Here is a 19,200-nt window from a genome sequence, read left to right as displayed (position 1 = left end):
AGTGAAATGTACACGTATAGAAATGTGATGTCTATTGCAACAGACTCCGATGATAACGATGAAAAATTGCACGAGGCATTCCTAGTGAATTCCGAATTATTTCAACATAGAAAGAATAATCTTAGCGTGACCAGGCTACGCTCAGGTCAAACCGAGTCCGTAGGACAACTGTCATTTTCAACATACCCCATTATAAATTAAATCTTTGTAAGAAATCAGTTCTCGCTTTTGTGGATTTTTTCGAGTAAAATATGATAACCTGTGAATGAGATTATCTTGGAAAATTTTCCCTTCATCTATTTTAATTGCACTTCTATCACAAGTTTGTATATTTTGATTAAAGTTCGTCCAAATGTGCTGCTTAATTATATCGGGACAGAAAATAGCAGTTTATAGATTAGATACAAGTCTCCATCAAACTTCAATATGTGATATAGTGAATAACACTAACAAGATTGGGCAATTTTTGTGCAATTAAAATCATTCAATATCATAACATATATTAACAACACTCACAGCATTTCTCAATACTTAACCTGAACTTGAACTTGTATAGCTTTGTCAACATTCTGACTAGTTTACCTTCTCTACAGAAGAGCGGAACAGGGGTGACAAATCTAACAGTAGTAATGAAATGCAAATGTAATGAATAAGAATTCTTTGAGAAACAATTATAACAACTAATTTTTTTTTAATCAAAAGCAAAATAGGGTGTTTTTTTCATTTTTAATTACAAATGTTGACTTGAGTGGATTAACATCGCTTGTAAAATAAAATTTCAAAAACCAACAAATTTTTATTTTATTTGAAAATGGGATGTTTTTGTTAATTTATTACTTTTTAGTCCTTGAGAGTCCAAAGATGGATTTTATATATTTGTAACAATACATCAAACAGTTTCTTATTAACACAAAATTTCAAAAATTAATGCGCCATTTTCTGAGAAATTCTTTCTGAAAAATTGACAAAAATGTTTAATTATCATTTCTTGCCATCCTGCCAACATTCACACCCTTGGGACTTCATGGTGTAAATAGAAATATGAAAAAAAATATGCAACGATTAAAGGTTTGAACTTCCTCTTTAAGAATATGGTCTTATTTTTTTCAAACATTGTTTATACATTTTGTAATTAATTATTGAATTTGACAATTTTTCTCTTAACTTTTCTGGATTTTAGAGGCTAATTAACCAGAATGCAATACTGGCCGTTACTATAAATAGAAACATCCAGTGCAAAAACAAACATCATATATCTGACTCTAGATGGGTATCCTTTAAATCCATGATAAATTTCTGTTCATTCTTGAGACTTGCTGCCGCAGCTTTTTTCCATATTTGCATGGTTTTCTCGTAGACATGCTCTTAAGTTATATGCAGACTTAACATACTAGCAGGTTTTTGCAGCAAAATAAAATTCTAAAAAAATACAGCTCATATTGCTTTAAAAGTGTACCCCTACCAACAATTTAGTTTTTTATCTTGCATAGGATCTTATTATGCCCCCCTTCAAAGAAGGGAGGGCATATTGCTTTGTCGGTCGTTCGGTCGGTCCACCAACAGTTTCCGTTCATTTTCTTGGCAGAGGATGAACATATTGAAATGAAATTTGGTATACAGGTTTATCATGATAATATCTAGGTTCGATATTGGGTACAATCGAGCAATTGTCGACAGAGTTATGGCTCTTGGACATAGAAAAATTCCAGTCTTTTGCAGATTCCGCTCATTTTCTTCGCAGAGGGTACACATATTGATATGAAATTTAATATACAGATTTATCTAAATAACATCTAGGTCAAGTTTGATTTTGGGTATGATAGAGCAATTTTCGACAGAGTTATATCCCTTGGACTTAAGAAAAAATTCCAGTTATTTGCAGTTTACGTTCATTTTCTTTGTGGGTGTTTCCAAGGGAGGGGGGGCATAAGTGTTTCACAAACATCTCTTGTTTTTGGTAAAAATGGTATTTCATAAGGGTAAAAGGTCAAAGATTAAGTGTAGGAAAATAAGTGTAAAATTTGGATACAGTTTATTTTATGGTATTCTTTTTTTGTTTTTCTACCGAGTGGCCCATATCCTTTGTCAACCCATATAAAGCCATTGTTGATCAGGTGAGCGATGTGGCCCCATGGGCCTCTTGTTTTTCATATGTCATTAGTGGACGTGAATTTTGACCTTAAATGATATAATTTTGAAATTGTATCGTTAATGGACGGCGAGGTAGTACGTTAAAGATATCATTGACGGTCAGAAGTCTGACCACTTTTGCAACTTCATATCATAGTGGAAACTGCATCATTAGAGGTTGCTACAGACCTCTTTTTAAAATCTTTACCTGAACCTTTTTTTTTATCCTCATGGCTCTGTATACATTATACCACACCAGTAAAATGTGACTGAGTGAGTGGGTGAATGAAAGAGTGAGTGAGTGAGTGAGTGTCTTGCACTAGCTTTATAAGTCAGGAGTTAAGTCAAATAGATACCTGAAAATGATTTTCATTAAAATGTCCCCTTCATGATGGTCACCATTCCAAGAATTCTTCAACTGTACTTGCATCTTGCTTTGTTTGATATTTTTTAAATTTTAATAATTTGTTGACAGGTGACTACAATGACTATCTTAGCAGCAGTAACCATGTGGACAGTGCTACCCTTCCACCGGCAGCCAGTTTTTGGGACACTGACCATGCTGACCTTCCAGAACTTTTCAGCAAACTTGGCCTTGGAAAATATAGTGATCTTTTCAGACAACAGGAGGTCAGTTTCAAGGCTTTTAAGACCTATCATTATCCTGAATTTCTGAAGTTTGAATTATCTAGTAATCAAAATCCCTTAATTCATAAAAGAAATATAATTTTAAGGTCTCAATCTGTTAAAAAAACATTGAAAGACACAATTACTATACGCCACACAACAAGTTGCAGGAAGTGTAATGGTTTAGACCCATCTGTTAGCCATTCTGATTGTCAGTCCATCAGTCCTGATTTTTAAAAATACTATTAATGCAGATCGCGCTTGAAAGTTTACACTTCGGCTGATGTCAATGAGTGATGACACTATTTGATGTACATGTAACATTTAAACAGTTTGAATCACGGATTGCAATTTATAGAAGAATCATTTTAATTAGCGGATTTGGAACCCACCCACTTTTCCGCGGTATTGCTATTTTACCAATCCACTTTCACCAACTGCCAGCTGTGACGTTTATGTATCAGAACTGTAAAAACTGAATCCCTGCAATAGTTGACCAAGAGTACTCTCAATAATCGCTTCTTGCTTTTTTATGTTGTAAACAAAAACATACTGTTGTCCATAGATATTTTAAACAGATTCCAAGTTTCATTTTTCAGCATAGTGCTTCATCAATCAATTTAGCTTATTCCAAAGAATTCACAACAAATACTAACAAAAATGTGAAGAAATTGCATTTTATTGAACTTCCATCAATTAATGGCACACTTACTTTTACAAGTGTCCATGTACTGCAATTTATGGCACAAACTTGTGTAATTTTTTACTAATACTAGTATGTGATTAACCTTAATTTGTAAGTGTTCTCAGTCTTTAGGAACATTACTTTACCTCAAAATTCATCAGACAGTATATACTACTAATGTTGATACTCTAATTCTGCTCACTTCTGCTCAAACACACTAACTTAAATCTTGGATTGTTCAATTCACATGCAGATCAAGTCACAATTTTACTCAGTTTTACATGTATATTAACAAACCAAAACTCTTTATTTTACGTAGCTCATGTTAATGTTTCAAAGATTTTCAATACAGATTTTTTGTAAGTAAATATGTGAAGACACATGGTGTAAACATCTAATGGATTTCACGACGTGTCAACCTGTTTTACGGTGGATCTACATTTTTGCTGCAAGCTTTTTGTGATGAAAAAAATGTGCTATTACAGTCTGAGCAACTCATGAAATGTAAAATATATTTGTTCAAACAGTTTCTGACAAATTTCTTCACAATAAACTGAATAATGTTATTCAATGAGCAAAGAACAGTCTGTGTGATTTTAAACTATTTGCGCCTGTCCCTGCTTTCACTGACGTCATTTACAAATGTATGTTAACATTGCCTGGTTTATTTTTCAGTAACTGTAAATTTTAACTTGCAAGTACAACTTCGTATAAATAGAGCTTGTTTGGGAGTGTTACAGTTAAAATTGACACCCCCTGAAAACCATTGTCAACCGTCGCAAAGCGGAGGTTTGACAATTGTGTTCCAGGGGTTTCAATTTTAACTGTAACCCTCCCAAACAGGCACTATTTATTTTATTATACACTAATTGATAACCCTACAAGCGCGACAATTACATGTAACACTTAACAAACGAATGACATTATATAAATAGTGCCTGTTTGGGAGGGTACCAGTTGAAATTGACACCCCGAGAAAACCATTGTCAACCAATGCGAAACGGAGGTTGAGGGGTGTCGATTTCAACTGTTATCCTCCCAAACAGGCACTATTTATTTTGTTATACTGAATGTCTTAATTTTTTAAGAAAATTTTACTGCTTTTATATAGGAATAACGTGAATTCTACAGCGAACCGTGCATGCATAATTTTCGCGCATGTAACAATTTTTAATGTTACCCGTTGCTAAGTGTGTTGCTAACGCTGAGGGTAATAGAACAGATTATGAACTGCGTCTTAACCAATCAGATTTCAGTATTTAACATGAAAGTATAACAAAATGCTATAATGACCTACGTATGGACTTGAAAGACTTGGACGCTGAATTTGGGTCCTGAATTTCAGATGCTGGAGCAGGTTAAGGTTTTTGAAGCAGGTTAAAGATTTTGGTGCAGGTGCCCTTTGATAGCAATATCTAAGTTACTACTGGTCCTAACTGCACCAAGCATGGTGCGTCTTATGACACTGATGCACCAAACAGGTTTGTATGCTGAATCTGAGGTAAAGGTTTTCGGATGCTAAAGGAGGTTAATGTTTTTAGCTCACCTGAGCTGAAAGCTCAAGTGAGCTTTTCTGATAACATTTTGTCCGTCGTCCATCTTTTCACATCTTAGCCTTCTTCTCTATAACCACTTGGCCAATTTCAACTAAATTTGGCACAAAGCATCCCTATAGAAAGATGATTATAAATTGCAACAATGAAAGACCGATCTTCATTTAAAAAGGAGAAAACCTCGAAACTGTAGAAAAAGGAGGGTGCATTTTAAAAATTCTTCTTCTCAAGAACTACTGAGTAAAATTCAACGTAATTTTGCATAAATAATCCTTATGGAAAGGAAAATATAAATCACAAAAATTATTGGCGAATTCTGTTCAAATTTGTGTAATTTACGAAAATAAAATTAAAGAGATAATCGCCGTCAATCAGTTTATAACTTCAGGTTCGGTATTCTATATCGAAAACGAAAGTTCTTTGTTTAAAGCAGCCATGTTTGATTGTTGATGCATGATGGGTCAAATTGACAAAGATGAATTTGCTTGTTGTGCAACAGTTTACGTGCGAACGGATACTTGAAACATGCTAAATATATTCGTGCCGATTTCGTTAAGTAAATTGAGGTTAAATCTTTAAGTGCGTTGACATTTTCACTTGTGAAAGTGGTTTTAGGTTGTTTTGAATTTTGTTTCATTTTCATTAATTTTGCTTTTTAATTTGAGGGGAACTATCGCCTGTATTTTGGAATTTTTACGTATGGAATTAAATATAGACCGGTAAATCAGACAGTTAATTGTTTACCTGCGTAAAATGCGCAAAATCTGATGCTTTAACAAGATATTATATTATAAATACTATACCGGTACATTCTATTGGTAATTTGGTACGATCTCTACGTAATGGTTGGTTATATTTGAGCGCCTTGTGGTACAATTTTTTTTTTTCACATGTAGGAATTTTTTCAATAAAACATAATAACTAGCTAGTACAATGTAGTTGAAGATGAATTTGTGCCTATATGCATATTCTCATATATAATTTGATCGTTTTATAAAGTGAGGGGGCAGAACGAAAATAAAGGGAATTGGAAGTTAACGGTGTACCCCTACCAAAAATTCAGTTTTATATCTTGCATAGGATCTTGTTTTTGGTAAAAATGGTATTTCATAAGGGTACAATGTCAAAGATTAAGTGTAGGAAAATAAGTGTAAAATTTGGATACAGTTTACTTTATGATATTCTTTTTTTGTTTTTTTTACCGAGGGGCCATATGGCACAATATCCTTTGAACACCCGTATAAAGCCATTGTTGCTCAGGTGAGCGATGTTGGCCTCTTATTAGAGCTGGTTAACATTTTTGGAGCAGGTGCCCTCTGATGATTATATCTTTAAATTATGCACGTACGGTTCGCCGAAGAATTCAGGTCATTCCTATAAAAGGCAGTAAAGTTTTCTTTAAAATTAAGACATTCAGTATAATAAAATAAATAGTGCCTGTTTGGGAGGATAACAGTTGAAATTGACACCCCTCGAAAAACCATTATCAACCTCCACTTCGCTTCGGTTGACAATGGTTTCCTCCCAAACAGGCACTATTTACCGGTATATAATGTTATATTGTAAAGAATTATGATCATTATGGTATTGTATCATTTTTTTTATCTTATGATATGATATTTTATCATGATATTGCCATGATAAGTATCTTATTATCACTGGCTACAGCATATCAAAGATAAAAAAAACCTCATGAATCTTGAAAGATAATTTTTTATTAATAAATAAATAAGATATCTAAATATTATTATCATATAGGCCGGCTTGATTTGTGTACACTGTTGTACACTTGGTGTAGATGATTTACGCCATATAATCAAGCGAAATTTGGTATAGTGTATATTTTCAACATGGAAACCAAAGTAGTGACAGCTGCGGAGGAGTTCCGTTTTTAAGACAATTTATTTAATAGCTTTTGAAAAAAAATAATTTTTGTAATCCATTGTTACCCATGCTAGTTTTCAGGTACATGCAAAGTACAGTATGTGTTTGTTTCTTTTAAATAGGCTATTAAAAATTGTTAATAAGTTTATTTTAGGAGAGACACAATGCTCAGCAAAAGAGTAATCTTATTGTCAAGCAAAAAGAAAATTATTAAAGTGAAATTACTTACTTTACAACTGAAAAGTATAATCTGGCAAAATTACTAGCGAGCTAGTGCATTCATATGCTTTGAAAAATAAATGTGTATAAAACTATCTTTTCGGACTTCTTATTACACTTTACATGTTCAATGTATCTGTTGACTTTTGCTGACAAAACATGTTTTCATGATATACATAAAAAGTACAAAGCTTTTGAATTTATTTTTCTTATGCTTTGAGCTCTTTCATATTTAAAACGCAATATGTGCTACAATTAGGCTATCAACTCTAGCATATTTCTTGTGTTGCCTGCATGCCCTGCACAAAGTGTAGACTGTGTACATCTAAAGTGTACACTTTTGCACTTGATTAGAGAAAAGTGTACACCGGTTGTAAGGTGTAGACAAATCAAGTGCGCCCATAATTTGATATGATAAAGCTGGTCTCAAAAGGTGATGTCTGCCACAATGAGCCATGTAATCTTTATTCACCTATGTTTAACTTATTTACAAAAGACAGAATTTTTTTTATGTATTACTAACAATGTAATAAAAACAAATACATCAAAATATTGGCATGTTCACAAATTGACATGTTCACAGCGAGTCGACTCTTAGGCCCTTCAGGCCTTTGATTAAATTATTTTCATTATATATTTCTATTTAAATTTTCACTTACCCATTTTGACATGCAAGTTTAAAGTTTCACTTGCCCTAAATGACTTCATCTACTTTGCATTACTTCTCCTACAACTGTACCATTTTTAGCTCACCTGAGCAAAAGGCTCAAGTGAGCTTTTCTGATCACAATTTGTCTGTTGTCTGTCGTTGTCGTCGTCGTTGTTAACTTTTCACATTTTCATCTTCTTCTCAAGAACCACTGGGCAGATTTCAACCAAATTTGGCACAAAGCACCACTAGGTGAAGAGGATTCAAGTTTGTTTAAATGAAGTGCCACACCCTCTTTAAAGGGGAGATAATTAAAAAATATTGAAAACTTGTTGGTATTTTTCAAAAATCTTCTTCTCAAAAACTATTCGGCCTGAAAAGCTTAAACTTGTGTGGAAGCATCATCAGGTAGTGTAGATTCAAGTTTGTTCAAATCATGGTCCCCAGGAGTAGGGTGGGGCCACAACTGGGGGATCAAGTTTTACATAGGAATATATAGAGAAAATCTTTAAAAATCTTCTTCTCAAAAACTATTAGGCAAGAAAAGCTCAAATTAATATGGAAGCATCCTCAGGTAGTGTAGATTCAAGTTTGTTCAAATCATAGTTCCCGAGGGTAGGAACAGGGCCACAATTGGGGGATCAAGTTTTACATAGGAATATATTGAGAAAATCTTTGAAAATCTTCTTCTCAAAAACTATTTGGTCAGGAAAGCTCAAATTAAAATGGAAGCATCCCCAGATAGTGTAGATTCAAGTTTGTTCAAATCATGGTTCCCGAGGGTAGGAACAGGGCCACAATTGGGGGATCAAATTTACATAGGAATATATAGAGAAAATCTTTAAAAATCTTCTTCTCAAAAACTATTAGGCAAGAAAAGCTCAAATTAAAATGGAAGCATCCTCAGATAGTGTAGATTCAAGTTTGTTCAAATCATAGTTCCCGGGGGTAAGGTGGGGCCACAATTGGGGGATCAAGTTTTACATAGGAATATATAGAGAAAATCTTTAAAAATCTTATTCTCAAAAAATATTAGGCCAGAAAAAGCTCAAATTTGAGTGGAAGCATCCTCAGATAGTGTAGATTCAAATTTGTTCAAATCATGGTCCCCGGGTCTTGGTATTAACCAAAATTTTTTTTTTAGCAAGATCTACTGTACCCAGTTGTCAAGATATTTTGATACTGTAATGCTAATTTGATCAGAATTAAGGCAATTGTTGCTCAGGTGAGCGATGTGGCCCCTGGGCCTCTTGTCTATATATGTTCTGGAAAGGCAAACGCAACAGTTCTTGCTTGGCATGATTTTATTTTTTCTTGGCAAGACGGAGTGATATAGCCAGCTCTTTAACCTACTGAGCTATCCACGACTTACACTTTCAGGTGTAAATATGGAACACTATGATAGAAATCAGTTTTAAAAAAATATTCTCGTTTATTTAAGGCGTCAAGCTAATGTTTGGCAGCCTTCTAGCGATCGTCTGGATTGGCAATCGTCCAAATTCACATTCTGCAGTGCCTTTTTAATGCTCATAAGAAATAAGTTCCTTAAAGTATTAAAAGTATTACAAGAATTTTATTCCATTTATTCACTTAAATTGTGTACGAAAAACCCAACTTTGCCGAAATAAGTTCCTTAAAGTATTAAAAGTATTACAAGGTTTTTATTCCATTTATTCACTTAAATTGTGTACAAAAAACCCAACTTTGCCTCTTTGGTTATTAACAACTCATTGCATAAGTATATTACTTAATAAAAAAAAAATGGCGGATATAAATAAGATGTAAAATTTCACTAAATACTATTTTAGTTTATCGCTTACATTTTAATTGGAGACCATGTCGTTGACGTTGATATGTAAATTTATTTGTAATTTAAGGCACGGTCTTCAAAATAAATGTAAGCGATAAATGTATCTAGTGATTTTGTTGCAATGAATAAACACAATAATGCAGTTGGTTTGGTCGAGCATTTTAGATAGCATGTTGTGTGGATTTGTTTGTAAACAACCATACCTTAGGTAATCTTGTTTCAAATGAGAATTGAAATAAATAAAAGTATGTTTTATTATTATAATTAGGGACACACTGTTAATGTATTCAAATTATGAACCTGTGAACATTGTTCAAAGACTGTTTATTTTACAATTTTAACTTTTTAATGAAAACTACCAAGCCAATCGTTACCATTTTTGGTGTGAAGCATCTCTATGGTAAGAAGGATCTAAATTGTGAAATTCATGGCTCTACCACCCCTGGGGTGCCACGGGCGGGGCCAAACATGCAAAAAAAGCCAAATTTTCAAAAATCTTCTTCTCTACTATCATATATATTTGTTAAAAACTAAATGCATGATAATGATGTCCATGAAGCCTTCAACCTAAATCGTGAAATTCATAACCCCTTGGTCAGGGGTTCAGGCTCTAGGGTGGAGCCAATATGGCCATTTAGTAAAAATGTATTCAATCTTTGAAAATCTTCTTCTCTACTCCCATATATATTGTTAAAAACTAAATGCATGATTATGATGTCCATGAGGCCTTCTATCAAAATTGTGAAATTTATGCCCCCTGGGTCAGGGGTTCAGGCTCTAGGGTGGGGCCAATATGGCCAAATAGTAAAAATGTATTAAATCTTAGAAAATCTCTTCTCTACTCCCAAATATACTTGTTAAAAACTAAATGCATGGTTATGATGTCCATGAAGCCCTCTACCATAATTGTGAAATTCATGACCCCTTTGTTTGGTGTTCAGGCTCTAAGGTGGGGCCAATATGGTCATATAGTAAAAATGTTTTAAATCTTAAAAAATCTTCTTCTCTATTCCCACACATGTGGGCAAAAAACTGAATACATGGTTATGATATCCACAATCTCCTTTACCTAAATTGTGAAATTCATGGCCCCTGGGTCAGGGGTTCAGGACATGAAGGAGGGGGGGGGGGGGGGGCGCAATATTGCAATATAGTGTTAATGCATATAATGTTTAAAAATTTTCTTTTCTTTTCTCACACATCTGTATAAAAAAACTGACTAATAATTATGTTTACCAGGAAGTCCTCTACTTCATGTCCCCTCAAGGATGGGTTTTGACTCTAGGGCAGTGCCAAAATTGATGTATAGATGTTAATGCATATTACGTTAAAAAATTATCTTCATCTGAAAGGAAAACTGAATTCATGATTTTGTAGACCAGATCTTTTAGTTTTTCACCAAAATTATAGGTTTCACAGTTCTTTTTGAAATGTGGTCGTCATTACAAAATTATAATTTTTCTACTCCAGTATGAAACCTAATTAATTGGATGCACATATATGAGACTCCATGACAAGTTTGTGTATGGTATAAATGCTACTCAGGTGACCGTTAAGGCCAATTGGCCTCTTGTTTTTTTTGCAAAATTCGATCCCAGGGCTTGGATGCCCCTAAGAAAATTCTATCTTAAGGTTTCTCCACCCTTGATGTTTTTATGGTTTAATCAATGTAATGTTTGTCTAGATTTGAAGATTAATTTATAAACATTCAAATTGAATGTAAATATTGATATGTTGCAAATATTTTGTTCATGCTGTAGGAGCTAACACAGGTAAAAAAAAAAAAAAAAAGGTCATATAAAAAATATAAATCTTCATTAATCAAACAAGAGGCCCATGGGCCACATCGCTCACCTGAACAGCAGTTCCTTGTGACATTCTATTTCGTAGCATATGCTTTTTTCTATTTTAAAACATTGAACCCCTTTATGGGGCCCCAGTATTGGTCCGAGGTTTATAGTTGGCTTTAACACCATAAATAGTAACATAGGAATGAAAATGTGTAGCACTGTGGCGGGACCGCACGTACAAAGCTGGAAAAAATGAACGTAGAGGAGTTCCACATCAAGAGGAATAACTCTCAGACTGTACAGAAAAACATCAAGAAAGATAACTTTTGGTTCCACTACATTAGAGTTTACACAATTTTAGGATCCTTGCATAGTAATCTCACAAATTGTAGCTTTATAGTTCTCGAGAAAAACTTTTAAAAACATTTTCAATATATCTTTCTAGGTTAAACTTTGAACCCATCTTGGGGCCCCAGTATTAGTCCAGTGCTAAAGCTTTATTTATTTGGAATCTACATTATTTAAGGATGCTTGCATAGTAATCTCACAAGCTGAAGCATTATAGTTCCCTAGAAAAAGATTTTTAAACATTTTCCCTCTATATTTCTATGCTAAACTTTCAACACCTCTTGGGGCCCAGTATTAGATTGAGGGTCACAGCTTTTATAATTTCGAATCTACACTATTTGAGAATGCTTACGTAGTTATCTGACAAATTGAAGCATTGTAGTTCTTGAGAAGAAGATTTTAAAACATTTTCCATTTATACTTTACATTTAACTTTTAATCCAGCTTGGGTCCCCAGTATTAGTCCAGGGGTCACTATTTTAAAACTATCAAACCTACATTATCCAAGGTGTTATGTATGCTAGTAATCTCACAAATTTAAGCATTGTAATTCTTGAGAAGAAGATTTTTTAACATGTTACCTTTATATTTCTATAATAAACTTTGACCCCCTCTTGGGTCCCAGCATCGGTCCGGGGGTCATGATTTTACCAATTAAGAATCAACATAAGCCAGGGATGCATGCATAGTAATTCCACAAACTATAACATTGTAGTTCTTGAGAAGAACATTTTTAAATGTTTCCTTTATATTTTTTAAAATGTTTAAATTTAGAACCCCCCTTGGTGCCCCATTATTTGTCCTGGAGTCACGATTTTTACAAATAAGAATCTACATTATTTAAGGATGTACATGTATGCATAGTAATGTCCCAAACTGTTGCATTATAGTTCTTGAGAAGAAGATTTTAAAACATTTTCCTATATATGTTAAAATTTAAACCCCTCCTGGGGCCCCACTTTTTGTCCGGGGGTCACGATTTATACAATTTAGAATCTTTACTATAAATACAACCTTTTGTGTAAATATTTGCATTTTTGGTGCAGTAAAACTTTATTAAGAAGAAAATTTTTAATAAATTGTCCTATGTAGGTCTATGTTAAATTTTGAACCCCGCCTGGGGCTCCAGTTTTGGTCCGAGGGTCACGATTTCTACAATTTAGAGTCTTCACTATACATATCAAAGGCCAGAACGCCCACAAAGGCCTCAAGCTGACATTTTCTTTAAGATAGGTATCATTAATTTAAACTTCTGTACCAATAGTCGGATATCAATTAATATCAGAATAAAAATGCTACAGTATTAGATTTTACTATATATTCTTACCAAAGTTGCACAACTTTACATACTGGCACTGTACCAGTTATCGGCTATAATTTTACGTTTTCTTTTCGTGTTTCCTTATTTCTTGATATATTGGAATAAAACTTTTCATACTTTAAATTGTGAACTCCTTATTTATCCATCGGTTAGATTATATCATCATTTAGAACCCAAAACATATTGTTTCTGTGCTTTTTTGCAAGCCCCGAATTCGCCTAGGTTTTATGATTTACTGTACCAGTTATCGGCTTCGTGATAATAACATAGTAAAATCCTTGTACATGTTGATTTTATATTCTGCAAAGTATTGATTGAATTATGTCCCTTGCAGGGTCAGCCTATAGGTCGTAGGGGTTATTATACATAAATTGAACTCATAAAATTATTCTTTTATCATCATACGGTAATACACACAATCGTACGCTTATCAATGCATAATTATACAATCAGGCGTTCAGCTGCGCCATGAATCTCTCGGAATTTAGTGAGTTCCTTTTCTTTATAAATGTTATATGTATTGATATTATATGTCAAATCAAAGAAGGGATATAATTACGTATCACAAAGAGGTCATATTCTATTTTTAACTTATTACGTCACTTCCCCCACAGCTGAAAGTGCAAAGATGTAAATAAGCGGTAAACAATGATCGTTAAAGCTCATGTTTAAAACATATTGAAGAAAGTTTTCAAGCAAACTTACTTTTCTTTATTAGAAACAGATGACTGAACTAAAAAATCTCGGATATTCGCGTGCTATTGGTCCGAACCCTCAGTTTAGCCGATAACTGGTCTTAGCCGATAACTGGTACAGTACCAGTACAGATTAAAAATTCAAAACGAAATTCTGGAAAAAATCCTATTGACATATTTTTAATCAACGATTTATTTACAATTTTTTAGCAAAATACCCACGTGCATCCAGCAAGGCGTGAGACTTTGTTTACCTCCAAGTTACACATGTGTTTGAAAATCAAGCCTGGGCCTTTAACCAACCCCCCCCCCCCCACTGGAAACATCACGCAACAAAAATTCAAATGACCTCGCATTATTACAAAACTGGGATAGTTAGGCCTCTTACACATTGTTTTTTATCTAATATATAAAAATCAGCACCTGTTGCGTGCGGAAACGCCCTGAATTCAAAGGAAAATTTGGGAATTATTTTGCCTAAGCCATGTCAGTGAAATACTGTTATGACACCTGCACACGCTGTCTGAGTTAGGTCGTATGTACAATAAGTCCATAAATACCACAATATGCAACTATTTTTTTATATGCAATTTTAACATCACCATGTGACTGTATACTCAGTGCATTTCCTTATAAAATACGTAATGATGCATTTGTAATACAATGAATCATAACTCATCATGGTTACAAAAATCGAAGAAATTTCAAAGTTCATAATATAAATAAATTATCTTCTTTCTGCTTTAAACACTCTTTGAACAAATTTTACAGGTTCATCATTTGTATACGAGGGTAACACATAAACAGTGTTTCCCTAATTATAATAAAACATACTTGTTTTTAAATTTAATTCTCGTGTAAAACAAGATTATCTTTGGTATGGTTGTTTACAAATAAATCCACACCACGTGCGTTGATCTGCCGTATCTGTAATGCTCAACCAAACTAGCTGCAATCTTGCAACAAAATCACAAGATAAATTTATCGCTTATAATTATCTTGGAGACCGTGCCCGATAAATAATAAATTTATATATTAATTTTTATTTTTATCGGGCACGGTATCCAAATAAAATGTAAGCGATAAACTAAAATAATATTTAGTGAAATTTTACACCTTATCGTATTCATCCGTCATTTCTTTTTTAAACAACCTTTTATATTTATGCAATGAGTTGTCAATAATCAGGGAGACACAGTTGGGTTTTTTGGTGCACAATTTAGAAGATTTTTTAAACATTTTCCAATGTATTTCTATGTTAAACTTTGAATCCTGCCTGAGGCCCCAGTTTTAATCCGAGGGTCACGATTTTTACAATTTAGAATCTTAACTATACATACAAGCTTTTGTGTCAAAATTGGCATTTCTGGTGCAGTGGTTCTTGAGAAGAAGATTTTTAAAGACATGCACCCTATGCTCACTGTTTTGCAATTATCTCCCTTTTGAAAAGGGTTGTGCACTTTATTTTAACAATTTATAAGCCCCTTCCCATAAGGATGCTTTGTATCAAATTTGGTTAAATTTGGCCCAGTGGTTTATGAGAAGAAGTCGAAAATGTGAAAAGTTTACAGACAGACGGACTGACAGGTGATCAGAAAAGCTCACTTGAACCTTCAGTTCAGGTGAGCTAAAAAGTTAGTTTTAATGGGAGGGCTTTAATCAGGTGGAGGTTAGAGAATAAACATTGTAAGTTGATATGTTATAGGATGTACATTGTTATTTAGGGACCGAAATGACCGTAGAATATAACATTACTCCTTACTCTATCCTAATAATTGTGTTTTTAGTCACCATGCATTTTCTAATAGCTGTTTATCTGTGTTGTCACTAAAATGGGCCTTTTTATGGGCAGCGGATAAGGGGGAAAAAAGACACTTTACATTTGTAACTATAACTCTTTGAAACTTTGATGATCATAAAGTGCAACAGCAATCTTTTGTCTTAAAGTGTCCTCAGTATAAAGAAAATATAATTGGAAAAACCCATCTGTTCATAAATCAATATGATTAAATGTCAAATATTTTAAAGATTTGTGTAATGTGGGGAAATATCTCTATTAAAAGCTTTTAAACTGCAATGTTATACCATATAAATTTGTTTTCTGTTATGAATGTACTTCTGTGTCTCTAGTTCATACCTGATATTGTACCATGCCAAATGTCTATAAATATCAAGTTACTTATGTGATATGTTGTTCATAATATCATAAGATGGTTATGTATTGAGCAGATAAAGAATGAATATTGTATAAGTCATTAATTTTGAACCTGATACTGAACATGAACCTATAGATATGTTAAAGAGTGTTTTATATTTGAAACATTTGCAAAAACTCTTTATTTAGCTTTACTTTTTTCAAACATTTTTTTACTTTTCACTAAGAAATGCACAGGTAATGCATTACTTTACTCATGTAATGGTAATGTAATGCATTACTTCAAGAAAATAAAGTAATGGTAATGGTATTTAAATGCCCAAATTCATGAAGTAATGGTAATGTTATGTACTACTTTACAATGTAATTCGCCCCAAGCCTGATTTATAACTATTATGATTTCCATAATTATTTTTTACAGATATTACAATAAAACATTGATTAGTCTGTGATTTATAAACATTCATGAATTTGGTCGTAAGTCACAAGTTCTTTTGTATAATAGGTCAGGTCTTCCTGGCCCCCTGATGCTACGTGCCTTCAATAATTAAGTACACTAAAAAAACAAGCGTCACCTGAGCAGTTAAACCAGTTGGTAATTAATCAATCGATACATTTATATCTGTAATCGTTTTAAAAAATCTAATAGTTTTGATTGCATTATAATTTTGAGAATTAAAAGATAAATATAATGAAAAAAATAATGTGATGGGTCTATAGTACTCGGATTGGATTTAGTATTGCTATTCATGTATAATATGTGCATTTTTTTTAACAGCAGCATTGGTAATATTTTTTATTATCGATATCGATTAGATGCATTACAGGGATTAGGGCCTTAATTTCTATCTACGAAAATAATAATTATCACATTCTTGATTTTGATATGATAATGTTTCATATCTTTTATGTTATTTTGCATGATTGTTATTTGTATAAACACAAAATATGTAACTTTTTAAACCTTGAAATTCTTATGAAGAATTTACCATAGATATTTTTTTTAAAACCTTTGTAAATGACAGCATATATCAGAAAAAACTGTTGCAAATATAATTTTTGCATCAATTTCTTAAAGTGACTTAAAATAAAATTGGACAAGTGTTAAGCCCCCCCCCCCCCCCCAAAAAAAAAGCAATATTTTTCCAATTTTTGTCTAGAATGGTAAATTGATGCTTATATTATTGACCAACTTTGAAAGTCAAGTTACAAACGAAATCCATAGCTTAAAAGACTTTGTTATGTAAATAAGCTGAAATATGACACCCCCCCCCCCACCCCCTACTCTTGGAAAACTCAATTATCTTAAATTTACATAGTAAAACTACCAAATATGTGGCTCAGACCCCCACCTTACCTGGCAAAGCTAAGTATTTCCTCGGACCCCTTTTTTTTTACCAAGAAAAACCCTGGATCTACTCATGAAAAGGTTACCTGTAACTCCAGGTTACGATTCCCCCTGATACCTCTTTGCACACCATCTAGCGTTTATTCAGTGCATGACTTGGTTTTGCATCAGTGATTGTTTGTGTTGCGTCAGTGTTTTAAGCTGGTCTGTTTTATGTTAAAGCATGTTCTTAAATATAAGTTGTTTTTTTATTAAGGTCTTTTATACCCTTTCTACCGCCCATACCTTTTCCTGCAGTTTTTCAGACATAAAAAAAATTTAACTTCATATTTGCAATGGTAACATGAGCAATGTGGCCCCTGATCCTCTTTTTATTTTAATGCCATCAAGCATCAATCAACCTTTTATTTTATACATACATTCCTGTTCTGATGACTTTTTATTAGTTCATGGTTTTTAAGAGAAATATTTATATCAGATATCTAAAATGTTATGTAAAAGACAAACCAATTTTTTAAAATCGCCATTTTGATATAGTGCAATACTCAAACTGCTTTAAAACCTGAAACTCCTTGAGTGGTGTGGCTCACGAACCTCTCGCATATATTTTATTAAAGGACATATCGCATGTTTTTTAATTTTCGGAATATTTTAAATAAAATCATTCTATACTCATTAAAAATGAAGTTTATTAACGTTTTCATAAAATATTCTGCCTAATTCGTGAGTTTGAAAGCGATGAAATTCAAATGTCACGATATGCATATTTTCTCTCTCGATCTACCCGCCATGATGTGTGACGTCATATGCGACCTCGAGCGAGAATGTGCTGTAAGCCATCTTTGTAAATGGATTAGATTTAAATGACAATTAAACTAATTACCAGCTATTAAATTGCCGATAACCGGACATGATGGTGTTCTGTGCCTCCTGCGGGTGATTTAGCCAACGAAAATGGGGATTTGGACTGTTCCCTTACGAAAGTATGCGGAAATCTTGTGACAAATAGGGGTCTATCTGTCGACGAGAGGATTTATAAATAAACATTCAATTCATATGTTATTAATTATATGGTACATTTTTGTAATTATAGTTTCATAAATAAATCATATTCATTTCTCAAAAAGAAAAAAGTAGAAGTTTATGCACAGGGGCCTGTGTACAAAACGCAAGTCCATCGGAGAAAAATAACGAGAGGGGACGCCATTTTGGATACCGCCTCGCTTCATTAGCTGATATAATTTATACTGTAAAGGAATTCCCAAGAAATAAACAAAACAAAAAGACAAAACGTCATTTTTTGAGTACTTTCTGTGACGATCGGAAGTTACGCCGGATCATACAAAACATATTAAACTCATACATTGCCTTGTCTTTCCTCAAAGTTTGGATGTTCAAGTTTTTGTTAGTTATAATATCTAGTTGAGAAAAAAAGGTTTTTGTCTCGGGACCGGAAACTAACGAACGGAAGTGATTAAGAAATTGAAAATACATATTTTAGTACATTTATCTATGATGCGTTATTGTTCATCACATTGAGTAAAATGTTAAAAAAATTCTAATGTTAAAAAAAAAAAAAACCTTTTATTGCTTGAACACTTCGAGTGAAAACCGGAAGTGACGTACGACCAAATGGAACCCGTTAAACACATGTTCATTCAAATGTCCATTATCCATACAAGTTTTGTGTCTTGATCTCTCACAGTTTCTGAGATCTTGGGGGTAGTTTGTTTTTTTAAAAGAAGGCTACCTGAGATATTTGAGATGTCTCACCGGAAGTAGAACTTTTTTTGTTTTTTTTACCATGTGTGGATGACCTCTTGTATTTCTATAACTAAAATGTTACTTCCATGCTAAATAACCAACATATTTTTAAAAAATCAGAATTTGGTGTACTTCCTGTGACGACCGGAAGTTATGCCGGATGAAACAAAATAGTGTTAACACGTGTCCATACACAGGTCTATAATCCTACAAAGTTTGGTT

The 19,200-nt window shown here is 33.2% G+C and overlaps 1 protein-coding gene across 1 annotated transcript in view; it reads left to right on the top strand.

Annotated features, from left to right (window-relative positions):
- The window catches only part of LOC105325916 (protein bicaudal C homolog 1-A), a 294,873-nt gene that overhangs the window by 263,789 nt on the left and 11,884 nt on the right, over nt 1-19,200 (top strand). Inside the window, exon 17 of the mRNA XM_034458287.2 lies at nt 2,606-2,760. Coding sequence (XP_034314178.2) covers nt 2,606-2,760 — 155 coding nt within the window. The remainder of the gene's footprint in view (nt 1-2,605; nt 2,761-19,200) is intronic.

Source organism: Magallana gigas, chromosome 7 (genome assembly GCF_963853765.1).
Source record: "Magallana gigas chromosome 7, xbMagGiga1.1, whole genome shotgun sequence".
NCBI classification, from domain to species: domain Eukaryota; kingdom Metazoa; phylum Mollusca; class Bivalvia; order Ostreida; family Ostreidae; genus Magallana; species Magallana gigas.
Note: the sequence above shows the minus strand (reverse complement) of the source record. Positions and strands in the feature narration are given on the sequence as shown.